The sequence below is a fragment of the Tamandua tetradactyla genome, chromosome 6, assembly GCF_023851605.1.
Source record: "Tamandua tetradactyla isolate mTamTet1 chromosome 6, mTamTet1.pri, whole genome shotgun sequence".
In the NCBI taxonomy this organism is placed as follows: Eukaryota; Metazoa; Chordata; class Mammalia; order Pilosa; family Myrmecophagidae; genus Tamandua; species Tamandua tetradactyla.
The window spans coordinates 24,979,743-25,000,493 of record NC_135332.1 but is presented as its reverse complement, the minus strand read 5'-3'; the positions used below and the strand labels follow the sequence as shown (position 1 = coordinate 25,000,493).

Sequence of the window (20,751 nt, the reverse complement as noted above, 5' to 3'; positions counted from 1 at the left end):
GCAGAGCAGGTGCTTTCGAGTGTGGGAACTGAGGGAGATACACATTCTCCCAGGAAGAGCTCTGTGTCATCTCCTCTTCCTACCCCTCATCTTCTCAGCAATGCCTTCAATGCAAATGACTTCCGTTCACTCCAGATAAAGACAAATGCCTCAAAACAGAAAACTGTTTTTCTCCCATTCTAGCCTGAGCTTCTTTCTAGTTCTCACACATCCTTGAGACATACTGTTCATGGTGCACCGGCCTCACCTTGGATCCTCAGGCTCTCCTGATACTGGATGATGAAGTACTCTTGAGTCTGCTGCAGTTTCTTTAGTTCATTTTCTGTGTCCTGTGTGACCAGCCGCAACTCCTCAAATGTCTGGTTGATCTGAAGGTGCTTCTGGGACATGGCATCAGCAAGGCTCCCCACTGGAGAACTACCCTGGAGACAGATCCGGGGGAAGAGTGCAGGCAGCCATGAGCTGGTCAATGAGGATGGGAGAAAACCATCGGCCTCAGTTCTCATCTCAAGAAAGGCCAGTGGCAGCACCTATTAACTGGGCTACAGACCCCAAAAACTAAATTTGGAATCAGCACAGCAGGAATTTCTATTTCAGATCTGGGACTCCACCAGAGGTATCCCAAACAGGGTCCATCTAATTCCCGGAAGAAAACGGAACTCAACACAATCCCAGGCGTCAGCTGGGTTTTCCTACTAATGATGATGGTCCCTCATTCCACATTCATTCATTGACCCAATGCCAAGGACTGTGCTAGATGCTGGGGATACAGTGGCTCTGTCCTTATGTAAGACCTTCTTATGACTGGGTAAATTTGCTCCTACTGGGAAGATGTCGAAGTCCCAAAAATAGAGTTACAGAGGAGGTATCAACAAGGCCTCTGTGGACCCAGCCATTTAAATGATCTGGCCTGATCCACTCCTTCAATACTTGCTTAGAGCGGCACAACAGAAGTCTTTTCTAAGTAATTTCACCTGAATATGAGCAGGCCTGTAGCCCAAAATTATTCATTTGGGGTTAAATTATTTTGTAGTTGTTCAGGTTGCTGTGTTGCAATTTCATCAAGATTACCAGTCAGTTAAGATCTGAGACCACATCTTCTCTGCTTTTTGCCACCTAGGTCAATGCTCTCTGTACAGAGACACAACAGATGCATGCTGAGGCCCAAACTAAGTTGGGTCCAGAGAGAGATGGGTAAGAGAGAACTTCAAAACTTCTCCCCAAACTCATGAGACACTCACATTGTTGGCTTCTCGGACCAGCCTCTGTTCATTGTACAGAATGTGCCGGATGCAGCGGACCAGCTCCATGGGGCAACGGTCGTACGTGTTCTGAAAGAATTCAAGAGCAGACCACTTCCTCAAGGGTTAGACCCTGACTCGGGACAGGGAATCTAATGACAGATGAGATTCCTGGAGACACTGTGGCATGATCCCAAGAAAATTTGTGCTTCTAATACCAATGAGAACCATAAAAGTACATCTTAAGAAAACCCAATTATGTGTAAAAAAAAAAGATTATTTTAAATCTTGCATGTTAATTCACCTAGAGTAGTAGGGTATTATTCTTGGAAACGATAAATAAGTTTAAAAAAGACCACATCTGAGGAGAAACTGGACAATACCTTGACTGGGCAACCAATATTATCACCACCAATGAGGGGAAGATGGGTGCTGCATGTTTCCAGATGGGAGACACCGAGGTGACATTGCTTATTTAGAATTCCCACTGGTGAAGCATAATAATCTGAATCTAACCATGAGGAGATATCAGATAAACCCAAAATAAGGAATATTTTATCTTTAAAAAGTTGGGGGTGGAGGAGCGCTGAATTATTATAAAATGTCAATATAGTGAAAGACAAAGAACGGTTGAGGAATGGTTCCAGATTAAAGGAGATTAAAGAAACATGACAACTAATTGCAATATGTGATCCTGGACTGGATTATGTCCTGGAGAAAGAAAATGCCCTGAAGGACATTATTGAGTCAACAAATAAAATGGAAATATAGACAGATGATTACTCAAAAGTATTATATCTGTGTTAAATTTACTGAGGTTGATAGCTGTTCATAAACCTGTAAGGGAGGTTCATATTGTTAGAAACACACAGAGTTTGTACTTGGGGGTAAAGGCGCATGATGCATGCAACTTACTTTCAAGTGACTAAAAAGTGAGTGCTTGTGTATGTATGTATGTATGTGTGTTTAGGGAACATGTTTAGGGAAACACAAAGGGAAAGAATATAATAAAGTAAATGTTAACAAAAAATGTAAATTTGAGTGTATAGAGGTCATTGATAAGATTGTATCATTCTCCAACTTCCTTTAAGTTTAAATTTTCAAATAAAAAGTTTTTTTAGTATTGGCAAAGTCCCCTGAGGGAGGGGAGAAAGAATATGGAACTATTAAACCTTGCCATCAGGGAATCCCCTGATACTCTGTCAATCTTTAGGGATATCCAAATCAACAGGCCATGCCCTCGATCATGAGGCTTACTCCTGTGAAGCTTATGTAGGTAGCGGAGAAATTTAGACTACCTATAGGCATGCCTAAGAGTTACTTCTGGAGGACCTCTGTTGTTGCTCAGATGTGGCCTCACTCTCTCTAAGCCTAACTCTGCAAGTGAAGTCATTGCCCTGCCCCTCCACGTGGGACATGACATCCAGGGGTGAAAGTTTCCCTGGCAACATGGGAGAGGATTCCCAGGGATGAATCCAGACCTGGAACCGTGGGATCAACAATTCCATCCTGACCAAATGGGAGAAAAGAAGTGTAATTAATAAAGTTTAGTGGCAGAGAGAGTTCAAATAGAGTCGAGAGGCTACTCTGGAGGTTGCTATTACACAAGCTTCAGGTAGACCTTGTTACCTCTCATAACCTGCCAACCCCCAACCAGGACCATTCCAGCCAATCCTAAAGAACACCTAGGGCAATTTATAAGATTCCGTAGGGGTTTCAGGCACTAGAGTAACTTTCCAGAAATCTACAACCTCCAGATGGGTCCCTGGTCCACATAAGTCCTGAAACCTAGCCCAGCCTCTCCAGAACATCAGATAGTTCCAACTCCCTACCCCATATTAATGACAGACCCTTCCAATATCAAAAATTTAGAATTGCCATAGCCCAAACAACCACAATGAGAGGTATGGAAAGATCAAAGGTGATGGTGGAATTATACATAGAAGATAGGACTTAACAAACGAATATAATTGCTGAATCATTAAATTGATACCTCTTTTAGTCCCCAGTATTTTAGAGCAGCTAGAAGTAAAAACCTAAAATTGTGGAATTGTAACCCATGTCAAAGTCTGAAATATGTTCTACAACTAATTGTGGTGTTGTGCTTGGAAATTTATAGCCTTTTTATAGATATGTTATTGTTTACAAAAAAAGAAGAAAAAAAAGTCGATTGTGATGATAAAAGAAGTATTTAAGCCTTCTAGCCTCCTATATTCTAGAGCAGCAAGAAGACAAAATCTGAGAGGATCATATGGTAGCCCATGACAAACTCTGGGCTCTGTCCTATAACCACTTTTTGAAGCGTGCTTTGAAAACGATTGCTTTTTTATTTCTTTGCTTTGTATATATGTTATATCGTACAATAAAAAAAAATTTTTTTAAGTTTTTTTTAAAAAGCAACCACAACCACAAAACCCAAATCAATACAAACCCTATGTATGTAACATATAGCTCAAGAATGTTGGTTAAAGAAGAGAATGCAAGTCTCTAAAAACAAGTACTAAATGAAGGAAGAATCCCTTCTGGGGAAGAAAATAAAGCGTGGCCCCTGGAGTGCACACCCACCTGCAGCTGTGTGGCATAGTGCCCCAGCTTGATCTTCAGTAAAAACCCATCTTCCCCCACTTGGTGCTCTGCCTTCTTCTGCAGCTCCTGCACCAGGCCCTCCAGGAGCTGGGTGGCTTTAATGTTCTCCTGTGGATTATCAAGATCTATTGAGTCCCTAGGGGGAAAAAATTACATACATATGTATACACACATGCACATGAGCCTGTATAAATGCAGCCTCAACATATCACACCTTTTCTTTGATTAAGTGCTTACATCAATCTGTTCTTAATCCTCTGAGTACCACGGTTGTACATTATATTTTCATTTCTTTTCTTTTATTGTGTATTGCCCTTTCTCCTTCCTTCTACTGACTTGCTCTCATGCTTATGCTATTTGCCAGAAAGAAAGGGAAAAGGAAAATGCTTTGTGTACCCTGAAGGAAACAAGGACTCTGATAATTTCCTATTTATAGTTACCCCCCAAGTGTGGAGAGGGGGCACAAGGTCAAGAATTGTCTATATGTCCTCTCCAGCCCCAATGAGTTCTAGGACTGTCTTGCTAATTTCACATGGAGTATTCCTTAAGTACAAATGAGTGAAACAAGAGTATATATAAAAAACACAGTTTTACTGTCATGTCTAAGGAGCCCTGGAAATAAGACATTAAGGCAGAAGCATTCACACAAGGGAGACATTTGTATCACTGGTTTCAGATCTGGGACCCGTAAGCAATGCGATTTCTTCTAGCGAACAAGAGAAAGGACTTTGAATTAATTCAGAGCCACTTAGCTGGTGACAGGGTTGGATGCTCTTTCTTTCTTTTCAAAAAATGACATGGCAAAACAATTGCTACTGGTACTAAATTACTTAGCTCACTCAAGGAACAAAAAGTTGTCAGACTGAAATAACACTCAATTACTGCTGACTTGGTTTGGATTGAAACGAGAGATTTAGCTGTAGCTAAAAGGCTCTGTCATCTACAAATTCCTGAAGTTAGTAACTAACTTCAAATAGAAGCACAGATAGGTGTACCAAAATGTTTGTAATTTACTTCATCAAAGTCAAACTTTAAGTATGCATGCTCTACGTATTAAATAAAAGTTTGGAAGGAATGAAGGGCAACTCTGCATCTCTGCTTCAACTGGCAATGCTCCTCCTCTGGGGAACCCACCCTTAGAAGACGTAGTTTTCTAAAGAAAACTCATGGAAGTCAAGTACTGAAAACTTCTCTGCTAAAAAGAAACTTGCTTAGACAGCTTAAATATGAAGAACTGAAGTTTTTTTACAAAAATTTTTATATTCATAAGTAAACCACAATTAAATAAAATTTAGGTTTTCATTAATAACAAGTGTTTTAACACTCTCTCATGAGAAGACCACATGGAAAATATGCTAAATGAAACTTCTTAGTTTTTTCACTAAATGAAATTTTAAATAAACAGAAACTTCCTACTGATGTTTTTCTGAATCTCCCAAATCATTAAAATGAAAAAGAAATGGAAAAGCACTAAACAAGGTGCAGTTGACATGCTCATATTTAGCACATTTTTTTCTCATGTAATTACATGAGGCTGAGATTTTTTAATTGCCTAGAAAATGTTATTCCTTTGGTGCTCTCCAGTTTCTAAATAGAAAGCAATTACTAACAGGCAATTGCAATTATTCCAAGGCAACATCGCTGGTGTGTGTTTGGCTCTTTTCGAACAGTACTTTTCAATCAGTAGCTTAAAGGGCTGTCAGAGAGAACCCATGGCTACCACGGCAGAAGCCTGAAGTGTGGTGAATATGACAGACACACTGACAAGCTGGAAACCAACCAGACAGCATCTGGGAGTGAGGCAGAGCTGCATACAACCTGCCGCGGCTGTGTCACAATGCTGGCTGCTAAAAAAACTTTGCTAAACCGCATTTTACTAATTCAAAAAAAAAAAAAAATTAAAACAATCTTCTCCCTGAGGTTGTAAATAGTAATTTGGAAAACCAGACAAAATTAAAATGCTTGTTAAATCTGCCACTTACAAATAACTACTGTTAAGATTTTGGTGTACTCCCTTTAGTCTTCATGTGCATATGTAAAATACACACAAATAAAAAACACTCCAATGTCTCCATTGTTAAATTTGTTGAAAATACTTTTATTAAATTATATACATTATACCTCATCAGCTCCATCGAAACTCTAAATTCTTTGAGGACAAAGGGCTTTAATTTTTTCACACGAACCCTACTACCTGTGACACTGCTATGAGCACTCAAAACATATTTGTTCACTATTATTTATTAGTAGCAACAACCCCAATGCTTTTAGCCCAGATTCACTATTAAAGGGAACAAATCCTATTTTCAAAATCTCCAAAGTTATTCCATCTTCCTAAATTTTAATAAGTCACATAAAAACTTTTAAAACAGACAACTTTTAAGGTCTCAATTATGCCATCTTTCTAATTAAATATCAATATTCTTGTGCTTCACAAAATATCCAAAATTATTTGATGTAAAAAAAACTTTGTTGACCTACCAAGCTTGACTTTCAATCCACTGGGATAAATAATGCCGCACCTCAATAGGGAAATGCTGACCATACAACGCCTGCATCTGGTGAAGGGCATCTCCTTGGAGCTGCTGGGCTTGTATCCACACAGCCATGGTTTACAATCTGTTAAACAAGCAATAAGTAATTTGGATGTTTGTTTGTTTTTTTTCCTTTTAAATCCACTAGAACCAACATACAGTTATAAAAGTTAGAGATAAAACAAATATTTTTAGCCATTTCTGGCAGACAAAAGATCAGTCTTCTCAAACCAAATTTTAATTTTACAATGTTTTCAAAATGTAAACATTTACTGTGGCCATGGGAAGGTAAATAACTATATCTATGAAGCTCTAACTTTAAAATATACTGAAATCCTAAAAGCAAAAGTACAAAACCAGCAATAGGGAAAGAACTGCCTATATTTCGGTTATCACAAACTCTTCACTTCTGTTCAAAATTGTCAGCAACTATAAGCAGCATTTCAACAATAATGATAAATAATCAGCAGAAGGATTCTTTTTTTTTTTTTTGCAAAAACTTTTTCATTTGTACATTTAATCACCATCAATGTCCATTCTATGCATTTCCAAATTATACCGCCTCAGGTTTCATCCAGCAGAGGGATTATTTTAATCACTGTTTTAGATTTATTTTGATTTTTTAGAACTACAATAAACATACTACCATTTTGAAAAAAAGCCAAGTAAAGGGAATGTGAAAATATCTAAAACATGGATTGAACCCTACGTATTATCACTAGCTACTTAAGCAGCAACACTTTGCATATGAAGGAAAACTGCCCCACGGATCACCATCAGAGCTACTGGTACAGAATTTATGAAGCAATGTTCTGTTTAATCATAATATTCAAAAACTTTTCAGACGCAAAAACAATACATTCCAACTTAAAAAACAAGAACCCTTTTATTCCAATGGCAGGTAGGTTTATTTAACATACTCTTGATTTCAGAAAAAAATTTTTATAAAACTATCATGAAGCCTCCCCTGACTCACCTGAGAATTTTTATCCCACTTGGCAGCAACTCTCTGGGATTAATCAGATTGTGGCAGCAACACCATTCAATATGCCTGGAGTGGACTAAAATTGAATCTTGCTCTAACACTATTTTCCATAACATGGAATTTGGTGTAAGGCAGACAATCTTAAATACTATTCAAAACAATCTGGCTACTATTTGCATAGTTTGTTACAGTTAGGGCCCAACGAACTGGACTCAGGTTTTGTTGAATAACAGATACTGCACTCGTTTGTTAGGAAACAAAATCCCTGTTAGTTGTGGTTGTCTGATCACATAACACTGAGCTATTTATGGGACAAGTCAGTTGGCCAACAATGAGGAGTGGAGTGGGTGCCAGTTACCTATTTTAGATTCATGCAATGTTATAGAACACTTGAGTGGTGCATGATTTTATTTAGAATTTTTAGGCATTAAGTCTGAGATCATTGTAGGATCATCTAAGACATCAAGTGTCTATGGCTGAAATCCTAAAGAATACCTAGGACAATATATAAGATTCTACTAAGGTTCCATACACTAGGGCAACTTTCCAGAAACCTACAATCTCCAGATGGGTCCCTAGAACAGATATGTCCTGAAATGCAGAGGGGCCAGCCTCTCCAGAACATTAACGAGTTCCATCCCCCATCTCATTTTATCAACAGCCCCTTCCAAATGAAAAAGCTAGAATGGGCATTGCCCAAATACCCCTAAAGAGTAGAAGAATCAAAGATGATGGTGGAGTTATACAGAGAAGGTAGGGATAAACAAATGAGTATGACTGCTTAATCAATAAATATATTGGCATTTCTTTTAGTCTCCAGTACCTTAGAGTAGCTAGAAGTAAAAACCCAAAATCGTGGAATTGTAACCCATACCAAACTCTGAAATCTGTTCTATAATTGTTGCAATGCGCTTTGAAACTTATTGCTTTTTTGTATATATGTTATATTTCACAATTTTAAAAAACATTAAAAAAAAATTCAATGGCTGAGAGTTTACTAGAAGATAAGGCTTGGATAAAAGAGCCTCTCCAGAAGCAATTCCACTCAATAATAAGCAGCACATCTGGAAAACATATAATTATACAATGTATTTTGAATCAAATGAATTACATCCCTAGGTTTTTGAAAACCACAAAAGACACAAAACCATGTTTTTAGGATGGATGGATGAAGATGTTCAGACATTTAAGGGCATGGAAGAATGATAAAGGAATGAAAAGAATTCAGTGCTACGAAACTGGAAAGAAGTAGGACCTCACCACAGCTTTCTTAATTAATATGTAAATGATACCAGCAGATAAAAAAAATTCTCTTGCATCATCCTGCATTCATTTAGCTGAATTGACTAAAGAAAATGGTTAAAAAAAACTTTTATCTCTTCAAAGACTCCTTGTCTGTAGACTGGTTTTTATCCTCTTAATCTGTTTTATTTTTCTTCGTATAATTTATCACTTCCTGACATTTTATCATATACTTGTTTACTGACTGTCCTCCTACTAGGATGAAATCAGTGCTCCTTTCTCTTGGGCCTAGAACAGTGCTTGGCAATAAGGATTCAACAATTTCTTTGTTGAATAAATGAAAGAATACACACAATCTGGTCAAATCTATCAGCTCTTTTCAAAGTTGTTATGGAATAAGAGATCACTATGAATACCAAAGGCATGAGAATGAAGCAGATTTCACTTTGATCAATTACAATTTTATAATTTGGATGAGTCTCTGTTAACAATGGCCTAGTTATTCCTTAATAACATATACCACAATCACAATTAACCCTTTCAGTTTCTGTTCATTTGTTCTTGTCTTATCTTTCCCACTGAATTCTTTTTTTTTTTTTTTTTACATGGGCAGGCACCGGGAATCGAACCCGGGTCCTCGGGCATGGCAGGCAAGCATTCTTACCTGCTGAGCCACCGTGGCCCTCCCACTGAATTCTAAGAGCTAAGTGAAGAGAGCACATCTCACTCTCCTGGGTCCCAGCACCTAGTACAGTGGCTTGCACATGGCAAGTCGTCAATAAATATTTGCTGAGTGAAGGAACACGTTAACAATATTTCACATGCTCTGCTAGCCAAGCACATTATAGGAGTCTATTATCATTTTAAGAAAGAAACACTATGGTGATATGCTTCATTTGTAGGGATACTATAAAACTCTGTGCTATTTAATCTTGAGTTTTATATTACGTTTTAGATTTTATTAAAGAGTAGAATGCTGAGCTCTTCAGATTTGCCAGAAAAATTTTTATGGCTCTAACTCTGAACATGTTCTAATAGGTGTTTTCTAAAATACGCCATCTGAAGAATCGCTGGTAAATAAAAGGTGGCAAACAGCTTCTTTTGAAAAACACAATATATTTCATTTCACAATATAAAATGTTTTGCTAGAGCTAGAAAGTAGATTTAGTTACTTCTAGTCAAAAATGTAGAATAAAAACACATTAAATAGTGCATAATCATATTTATTATACTTTTAAACTAAGAATTACACATACAGGGAATATGAGATGACTTATTGAGATCATTATGTAATGATCTGAAATATCCAGTACAGAAAAACAACAACAACAAAATAGTTTTCTGTTACATTAAGAAGACTTAGAATCTTATGCTTTTCTTCATACATGTCCAAACTCTTCATATACATTATTAGGCTATGTGTGTACCTGGCAGAGTGGATTCCTTCCTCACGGGTATCTATCCGGTCATCCAAGGCTATTCTACTCCACGCACGCAGCAGAGAGCATGCAGACTGCACACGTGCTCTCTTCTGCTTATTTACAAGCAGCTCCATCTTCAAGGCATAATGTTCTGACAAGGAAAGTGGTTTATATCTCTGAGAAATCATCACAGGGGCTTCTCTAAAGACTGGGAAATAGATTCACAATCTTATTTTTAGGCCAAAGATGAGAACTACTTGAGCTCTGCTTAGTTGCAAAGATGAGAACTACTTGAGCTCTGCTTAGTTGCACTCTCTGTTCATAAGCATCTTGAACAACTTAAAACAGCCATACTACCTTGGATGCCAAACACTGCACTCTCTGAAAGCATCAACCTTATATACCTGGGTATACTCAGGGCCAGGAGCTCAAATAAAGCACACCCTCAGGTACTTGTTAACAAGTTTCAGAGACTGATAGGATAAGTGCTCCAGCTTTAATGAGAACAGTGAAAATGAATCTCTATCAATGTAAATAAATGGGTGGCATTTGGGATACTTTTGTCTCTATAACAAATATCTTATTATAGGATGCTTCTCTTTTTAAAAGTAAAATAAAAATTTTTATAGAGAAAAATAATTACTCTTTCTAAAGGCTTCTTTATTATTATTTTTTATTTTTCAACATTTATTGTGGCAACATTTTTTTAAAAACTTTTTTTATTGCATAGTATTACATATATACAAGCAAAGAAATAAACAGCAATAGTTTTCAAAGCACGCTTCAAAAAGTGGTTATAGGACAGAGCCCAGAGTTTGTCATGGGCTACCATACGATCTTCTCAGATTTTGTCTTCTAGCTGCTCCAGAATATAGGAGGCTAAAGGCTTAAATACTTCTTTTATCATTACAATCAACTTTTCTTTCCTTCTTTTTTTGTGAACAATGACATATCTACAAAAAGGCTATAAATTTCCAAGCACAGCACCACAATTAGCTGTAAAACATATTTCAGACTTTGACATGGGTTACAAATTCACAATTTTAGGTTTTTACTTCTAGCTGCTCTAAAATACTGGAGACTAAAAGAGATAATTTAATGATTCAGCAAACATATTCATTTGCTAAGTCCTGTCTTCAATGTATAATTCCACTATCACCTTTGATCTTTCCATACCTCTCATTGTGGTTGTTTGGGCTATGGCCATTCTAAATTTTTGGTATTGGAAGGGTCTGTCACTAATATGGGATAGGGAGATGGAACTACCTGATGTTCTGGAGAGGTTGGGCCCTCTAGGTTTCAGGATTTATCTAGTCCAGGGACCTATCCGGAGATTGTAGGTTTCTGGAAAGTTACTCTAGTGCATGGAACCCCTGCGGAATCTTATAAAATGCCCTAGGTGTTCTTTAGGATTGGCTGGAATGGTCCTGGTTGGGGGCTGGCAGGTTGATAGGTCGCAAGGTCTACCTGAAGCTTGTGTAAGAGTAACCTCCAGAGTAGCCTCTTGGCTCTATTTGAACTCTTTCTGCCACTAATACTTTATTAATTACACTTCTTTCCCCCCATTTGGTCGGGATGGAATTGTCGATTTCTCGGTGCCAGGTCTGGATTCATCTCTGGGAGTCCTTTCCCACGCTGCTAGGGAGACTTTCACCCCTGTATGTCATGTCCCACGTGGAGGGGGACGGCAATGATTTCACTTGCGGAGTTGGGCTTAAAGAGACTGAAACCATGTCTGAGCAACAGCAGACGTCTCTAAACGCTTCTAAGACATCGTGCCTAAGATTGAGCCAGAGCTAACTGTGAGGGGAAAAGAAGTACAGTGTATGACAAGAGAAGGCTCCCAGTGTGTTTTTGTCAGATGAATGAATGAAAGGACAATAATTCAACTTGGCATGGGAATTTAAAAATGTGTGCAGAGGTGAAGGCTCTGGGCTGACAGGGGGTAATTCCTCTCCTGAAATTGCTTTTGGATGGAAGTATGCTCTTTTCTCAATAGAAGATGGTAATCCTGGAGAATGATTGTGGAGAAGGGGATGAGTCCAGGGGAAGGGCTGCCTTCCAGCTCATGTCAGGTGTCTGCTGTTAAAGTAACAGCCTAAGAGCTGGAAACAGAGCAATCCCATAAGGAGAAGCAAGGGGACCTCTACTAGTGCATGCAGGCGCAGGCTACCGTTCTGAATCCAAAGCCAAGGGGTAGAAGCATGCATGCAAAGAGCTTGTGTAAAGGCAATCGCAAGGCTGCAGGCTGGAGCTCCTGCGACAGATGCAGTGACTGCAGCTCGGGTGGAACCTGTGGTGCACACACACAGTTACACTTTGCGGAGCTGCATCCAGCCACGTATCCATTCTCTTCTTATGAAGAGGGAGAGAAAATCACCACTCCCAAGAATTTCCACCTTCTGACCAAGGGAAACGTGTCCTGAAGAGCTATACGCAGATAGGAGGCAACTTATTTGCTTTTTCTGCTGCTAGAGCACTGATTTAATTAGAAGACAGGCTGTGGGTGGACATGTGCAGACAAAGAAGCACCAGACAGACCCCAGTTAGCCTGGGACAGTAAGAATAAGTTACGCTCTTTTTAAAGCACTTTTTTTGAGTGCTGATGCCTAAGACCCTAGAACTTAAATACTTTTACAGCACTGCTTAATGGAAAAGCAGTGATTTTGTCCTTTTTTTAATAATAAGAAAACTGAATCAATTATTACACCTAGATTAATTTTACACTGTAGCTAAACCCTGTATTAGCATTAGACTAGGAATAAATTTTAGTACGGAGCTTGTTACATTTTACTTTTCTGATGGGAACATGAAGAATTACTTTAACCTTTTCCAGCCATTTCTTTTTTTTAAGTTGTATATTTATCATTATAATCATTTCTTAGAACATTTGCATCAATTCAGAAAAAGAAAACAGAAAAAAAGTCATACACATATACCCCCTACCCCTCCCTTTAATTGATCACTAGCATTTCAAGCTACTAAATTTATTCTAACATTTGTTCCCTCTATTTTTTATTTATTTTTAATCCATATGTTTTACTCGTCTGTTGATAAGGTAGCTAAAAGGAGCATCAGACACAAGGTTTTCACAATCACACAGTCCCATTGCGGAAGCTATATCATTATACAATCATCTTCAAGAAACATGGCTACTGGAACACAGCTCTACATTTTCAGGCACTTCCCTCCAGCCTCTCCATTACAGCTTAACTAAAAAGGTGATACGTATTTGATGTGTAAGAAAAACCTCCAGGATAACCTCTTGACTCTGGAATCTCTCAGCCATTGATACTTTATTTTGTCTCATTTTGCTCTCCCTTTTGGTCAAGAAGTTTTTCTCAATCCTTTGATGCTGAGGTTCAGCTCATTCTAGGATTTCTGTCCCACGCTGCCAGGAAGGTCCACACCCCTGGGAGTCACGTCCCACGTAGAGAGGGGGAGGGCAGTGAGTTTGCCTGTCGTGTTGGCTGAGAGACAGAGGTCACATCTGAGCAACAGAAGAAGTTCTCTTCTGTTGACTTTTAGGCCTAATTTTAAGTGGGCTTAGCCTATCCTTTGTGGGGTTAAGTTTCATTTGAACAAACCCCAAGATTAGAGTCTCAGCCTATTGCTTTGGTTGCCCCCACTGCTTGTGAGAATATCAAGAATTCTCCACTTGGCGAAGTTAAGTTTCCTCCTTTCGCACCATTCCCCCAAGGGGACTTTGCAAATACTTTTTTATTCGCTGTTCAAATCACTCTGGTATTTATCGGGGCATCACTCTAGACAAACCTACAAAATCTCATGCCCTACGCAAGGTTCCAAGTACTATGGTGTTCGATTAAACTGTCCGCATAAGTTGTATTAGGATATGCACTAGTCAAAATACAAATTTTGTACCAAACAAACATTTTTTGCTTTAGTCTCACACATAAGCTGAAGTTTTAAAATATTAATTACCATCTATTTTCAACACCCTGCATTATTGACATTCCTTTGTTCTTCCTCATGCAAAAACATTTTTAAATTTGCACATTTAGTCATTATCATTATACACTCTAGGCATTCCTAGATTATACCATCTCAGTCTTTATTGTATATCTTGCCTTCTGATTTCCTTTGTGCCCCCAGCCCTCCTCCCTCTGTCATTCTCACATTCAACTTCATTCAGTGTTCTAACATTATTGTATTACAGTTAGGTAGTATTGTGTTATCCATTTCTAAATTTTTACAATCAGTCTTGTTGCACAATCTGCATCCCTTCAGCTCCAATTACCCAATATCTACCCTATTTCTATCTCCTGATGGTTTCTTTTACCAATTGAAATTCTCCAAGTTCCTTTGCTAATGACAGTTCATATCAGTGAGACCATACAACATTTGTCCTTTTGTTTCTGGCTAATCTCACTCGGCATAATGTCCTTAAGGCCTATCCATGTTGTTACATACTTCATAACTTTATTTTGTCTTACAGCTGCATAATATTCTATCGTATATATGTATATACCACAGCTTGTTTAGCCACGTCTGTTGATGGACATTTTTCCAGCCATTTCTTGATGAGCTGTGTGGACCTCATCCGATGTATTCATCTTGCATGAATGTGGTAGGAGAGGTGGTCAGTGGCCAGACTTAGCACATCCTGAGGAGCATGTAACTTTATGTGTGAGCCTTTATTATGCCCTGGGAGTCGTTACTCTCCAAGAATATATTACATTAAGGAATTCTGTTTGGAGCTACTTAAAGCTACATGTATTGGTGTCATAGAGTTGGTAATAATCCTGTGTTTTGGCTATGTGAAGCAATTCAGACTTTTGGGCTCTTGAGTGTAAAATATCTTCTAGTCCTATATTAACAGAGTATATTAAGCAAAAAGAATTCAATTAGAAGAAATATGTGTGCAAAAATTTGGTTTGCTGGATTCATGTGTTTGAAGCATCTTGTAATTCCTATTCTCCATCCTACCACAACCCCACTCCATACCAGATACCAAGTCTCCATAAAAGCTGTAGAGATAATGGTGAATTCACCTAAATATAATTTTTCTGTTTGTTTTTGCTTGTTTAGTTTTTATTTCATAATCATAAACTTATCTCTGCAACCCAGCTAGACTTGGCAGGGGAGGATAATGTAAAACCCAAAGAACTGCAGTGAGAGTACAAAGATAGGATACACGGGAGCAGACCAGGTGAGGTGGGACGCTCTCCTGAGCTACAGAAGGAATGGTCTGGTGGTTAAGACAAAAAACAAATCATATTTATTAGACTTGTCTGCAGTCGGCAATGGTGATCCTTTGGCTGGTCTTGCCATTCCTGAGCCTAAAGCCTCCATGGCTTCCACAGAACTCATGCCCTCTTTCACTCATGAGGCTTAGCAGTGCCGATAAAACCCGGGAACCGTGTGTGTTGGGTCCAGCACTGGCCATGGACAAGGTACCCAGGCCCATATGCTTCAGGATGAAGTTCTCATCAAACTTCTCCCCTAGATGGACTTGCCACCATGCTGTTATGGCATGTGAAGTCACCACCCTGGCACATAAACCCAGGAATAATTCTGTGATAGCAGGAGCCCATATAACCAAGACCTTTCTCCCCAGTATTCAGAGCACAGAAATGTTCTGCTTTTGGAGCTCTGTCTGCACAGAGCTCGAAGGAGATGAGGCCCAAGGGCTCACCGTCCATGTCGACGTCCAAGAACATGGTCGGCTGACCATGGCAGCAGGCAGGGAGGTGTGATGGCAAGTGACAGCATCTGCCTAAATATTCTAAAAAGATTTAACCTCCTAAACTCCTCTGTGCCTCAGTTTCCTCATTCTGTAAAATGGCAATATGAATGCTTACATCTCTTGGGGGTTATTGTAAAGATGAGTTAATATAGTGCCTGGCACATAGCCAACTGCTCTAAAAGGACTTACAATTATTCTTACTTTTATAACCTTAAACTTTAAAAGGGGGCTTCCTTCTCTCCACCTTTGCTTGCAGCTCAATTCGATAAACTTTCTTTTCAAAGCCAATCTTCCACAAATAGTTCTTGCTACCCTTCTTCTTAGCCAATATCCTTCAATATAAACTTTGCCTTCCTTTTAAAAGATGGCATTCCCATTTCTTAATCAACTGAACTGACACAAGGGCTTCTCTAGACTGAAATCTGTGGAGCATGGTACAAAGATGCTGTGAGGACCTCTGGTTCTCTAACCTCTGAATGAGAGTACTGAGAACTGTGAAGAGTAGCATGATAAGAGCAAGACTTTGCCACAGTATACTAAACAAAAACAAAAAAAAAGACATCATTCCGATGTGCTCTTCTGACAGAAAGGACTAAGCCAGCAGGGAGCTATATGCCTTCTGCCATCCCTTCTAAGAACAGACATATCTGGCTCCTTCTAATTAAAGTACCAAAGACAACTAATGATATTTGAAGTTTTCATTTGTTATTTGCCTTTAGGAATATTAGCAACAGACACTTGATTCATCTAATAAATAAAAATAAACTTCAGAAATAAGAAGATTGAGAAACGAATTAAAATAACATTTATTAATGTCACTATTAGTATCCATCACCCTGATTTATAAACTAACATTTACTGAGCATTTCCTATATTATTTATGACAGTGATTTTATGAACTTGTTCATTTAACCCTCACAAACACCCTGGAAGGTAAACTCTAGTATTATCCGCACTTTACAGATGAGGAAATGGAGGCTCAGAGAGATTAAATAGGATTGCAAAATGGTGTAGTGATTTTGGAAAACAATTGGGCAGTTCCTCAAACAAACAGAGAGTTACCAAATGATCTAAAAATTCTACTCCTGGACATATACCTAAGAGAAATGAAAACACATGTCCACACAAAAACTTGTACTTGAATTACATAGTAGCATTATTCATGATAGTCAAAAAGTATAAAAATACAAATATCTATTGAAAAAATGGATAAAGAAAATGTGGTATATCCGTAAAATGGAATATTATTTGGCCACAGAAAGGAATGAAGTGCTGATACATGCATCAACATGGATGGAGCTTGAAAACATTATGCTAAGTGAAAGAAGCCAGATCCAAAAGGCCATATATTACAGGATTCCATTTATTTGAAGGGTCCCAAATAGGCAAAACCATAGAGACAGAAAGCTGATTACTGGTTGTCAGGGGTTAGGAGAGAGCGGGTGGGGAATGACTGCAACAGGTGAAGGGATTCTTTCTGGGACGAAGAATATGTTCCGGAATTGGAGAGTGGTAAGATGGCTGTACAATTCTGTGAATATACGAAAACCACTCATTGTATATTTTAAAAGGGTGAATTGTATGGTATATGATTATATTTCAGTAAAGCCATTATTGAGAGAGAGGGAGGGAGGGAGGGAGAGGGAGGGGCAGAGGGAGGAGGAGGGACAGAGGGAGGGGAGGGCAGGAGGGAGGGGGAGGGGAAGAGAGAGAGAGGTAAAACACTTGTCCCAGGTACCACACTACTAAGTGTCACAGTCTAAACTCGTTTTAGAACAGAATGGCTCCAGCGCCTGGGTTTCTACCCCTGCACCAGGCTGCCTGTGATATGAGAACTTAAATTGTTTTTTGTATCATTTACTGTACTTTTCTGTATATTTGTTTTATGCCATAGTTTAAGGAAAATTAGAATAAGAAACATAATATTGAGAGGCTCTCATTTTGGCAAAAGCTAGGACTAGTTGGCAGATAAAACAGAAGGTGTACAAACATTGCTCCTGATTTGAAAACTAAAGGGTGAGGAACCAAGATTCAAAACTGTTAAACATGTCAGCACCATTTAATGACGAATGGCCTTTGAATAGAACACAGAAAGCAAATTCCCTTTACTATCAACACCAATACTACTCATGTATTAGGTGTTAGGTACCCAGAAAGAGTTTGAGGGACAAAAAAATATTAAATAGTAGTAATAAAGGATTGTGACTTTGTTCATATTAAAATTGGTCTAATATCAAGTAAGGCTAGAGTAAAATTATCTCATCTAGAAGTAGGTCAATACCAGAGCCATCTGTTCTTTAAAAAATAATTTTCAAACACTACCTTATAAGCAATCAGGAAGGCAATTTTCCAACGAAATCAGATTATTACACCGATGGGAAGAGAACAGAAAGAATAAAAGTATTCACAAAGAAACAAACAAGGAAAAATTTTCCCAGGCAATAGAGATGATAATATTCTAGGAAGACAATCAGTCATAAATCTTTACATTAGAGCCAAGTCCTTAAATTAGGAAGAGGGAAGGTCACAGAGGGAGAGAGGGGAACTATTTGCTAAATATGAAATCAAGTCTTCATCAGTGGATTACCGTACGTTTAAAACTTGTACCTAAATATAAGATATCTCAGCTAAAAAATATAATGTCAAAATAAAGAGGGTAGACTCAGACAAGAATCATCAAAGCTGCTGAAACCATAAGGAGATGCTGTTGGGGAATATGATATTCACACAGTCTCCAAATATTGCCCTACATATTACTATTATTCACAGGGGAAAAAATCTGATAGACAACACCTTAACCAAGTGATCAAACTTAACATCCCAATTATGGGACAAACAGACGTTATGTGCCTCTTGACATGCTACATGGAATAGAATACATACACTAAATGTTTTACCTCTAACCAGGAAGAAACAGACAAATCCAAGTCGTGAGACATTCATGAAAGTCAAAAAAGACAGGCCTGTTCTAGATGAAAGGGGACATGAGAACTACATGCAAGGTGTGTTCCTGATCAGAGACCCTAGAGCATAATTAAAAACAAACAAACAAACAAAAACAGCTCTAAAGGATCTTATTGGGGCAATCAAGGAAAATTTTAAGTGGCTTGTATAATAGATATTATTGTATCGAGATTAAATTTCTTGAGAGTGAGAGGTAGTAGGCTATAGAGGAGAATACCCTTGTTTTAGTGGATACATATTTAAGGGTGTCTAAGTATAAAAGGCTATGATATCTGCAACTTTCTTTCAAAAGAAGAGAGGAAGGGAGGTTCTGTTGAGGGAGAGGGTGATAAAGCATATATGACAACTGTTAACTGTTGTTCAGGCTAGGTGAAATGTATACGGGTATTCACTGTTCTGTTCTTTCAAATTTGCAGTAATTAAAAATTGTATCAAGATCAAAATTCAGAGCAAAAACTCCAAAAAAGAAAAACAAAGCAATGAGAGTAGAGATTTGACTTCCATCTTGAAATCGTCCCTGTAATGTAAGAAAATCGGGACTTTTCAGGCATTGTGCTGTGACCTTGGACAGTAGGACACTGTCGCTGAAAATGGGCTCCCTCATGTTATCCTGACCCACAGCTTGAACCCATGTGCAGTATCATTATTTTAGTGTCAAAATCCAGCAAACAACTTGAACAACCCATTTGGGAAGAAGCTACATCAATAACATTTTCCAGATCACCAAAATCATTTGTTATATCCCATAAATAATGGCCAACTGCATTATAGAAAAATTAGAACTAATTTTCTGGAAAGCGTTAAACACTCTAAGAATTTTCTGTTAGCCTCAGAATTTCTAGTCGAAGTTTCTGTATCCATTTTATACTGTTAATCTAGATGAACTCATTTTAGAATGTGTCTCATATAATTTGAATCTTTTAGTTCAGAAAAAAATTCCTCATTGACTTTCTGTACTGTTTAAATGAAAGATAATTCCTCTCTTTTGTTTCAGAGTTTTTTTTAAATAGCTTTATACATGTTTTCAATATTTTCCTCATTAAAGTTCATAACCTACCTCTCACTACTGAGAATTACAATATTAAATTTCCACTAAGCAGAACCTGCCTTGAAAAGCACCTCGCACTAGGGCAACCAGAGACAATCATACAAGTCAGAAAAATGCTAAATAGTGAGAAATTGGAAATAACCTAAATTTCTAAAATAGGGAATGGTTATTATAACATATTAATCTGGTGGAGTATTGTGCAAACTTTTAAATGAAACATAAAGGCCATGTAGACCCATTTTTTTTTTATTAATTAATGGAAAAAAAAGAAATTAACCCAACATTTAGAAATCATACCATTCTACATATGCAATCAGTAATTCTTAATATCATCACATAGATGCATGATCATCGTTTCTTAGTACATTTGCATCGGTTTAGAAGAACTAGCAACACAACAGAAAAAGATATAGAATGTTAATATAGAGAAAAAAATAAAAGTAATAATAAGAGTAAAAAAAAAACAAAAAAAACCCCCTATAGCTCAGATGCAGCTTCATTCAGTGTTTTAACATGATTACTTTACAATTAGGTATTATTGTGCTGTCCATTTTTGAGTTTTTGTGTCTAGTCCTGTTGCACAGTCTGTATCCCTTCAGCTCCAATTACCCATTATCCTACCCTGTTTCTAACTCCTGCTGGACTCTGTTACCAATGACATATTCCAAGTTTATTCTCGAATGTCGGTTCACATCAGTGGGACCATACAGTATTTGTCCTTTAGTTTTTGGCTAGACTCACTCAGCATAATGTTCTCTAGGTCCATCCATGTTATTACATGCTTCATAAGTTTATCCTGTCTTAAAGCTGCATAATATTCCATCGTATGTATATACCACAGTTTGTTTAGCCACTCTTCTGTTGATGGACATTTTGGCTGTTTCCATTTCTTTGCAATTGTAAATAACGCTGCTATAAACATTGGTGTGCAAATGTCCGTTTGTGTCTTTGCCCTTAAGTCCTTTGAGTAGATACCCAGCAATGGTATTGCTGGGTCGTATGGCAATTCTATATTCAGCTTTT

The 20,751-nt window shown here is 38.0% G+C and overlaps 1 protein-coding gene across 4 annotated transcripts in view; it reads right to left on the bottom strand.

Moving 5' to 3' along the window:
* STAT5B (signal transducer and activator of transcription 5B) overlaps positions 1–20,751 on the bottom strand; it is a 95,819-nt gene that overhangs the window by 20,792 nt on the left and 54,276 nt on the right. For 2 of the 4 annotated variants that reach the window (XM_077164359.1, XM_077164357.1), the window contains exons 2-5: positions 6,309–6,446; positions 3,807–3,963; positions 1,242–1,331; positions 248–422 (exon numbers count right to left, since the gene is read on the bottom strand). In XM_077164359.1, the coding sequence (XP_077020474.1) occupies positions 248–422; positions 1,242–1,331; positions 3,807–3,963; positions 6,309–6,436 (550 nt within the window). In that variant the 5' untranslated portion in view covers positions 6,437–6,446. Of the gene's footprint in view, positions 1–247; positions 423–1,241; positions 1,332–3,806; positions 3,964–6,308; positions 6,447–10,015; positions 10,476–20,751 lie in introns of those variants that run through there. The other 2 variants (XM_077164358.1, XM_077164360.1) reach the window with 2 other exon arrangements.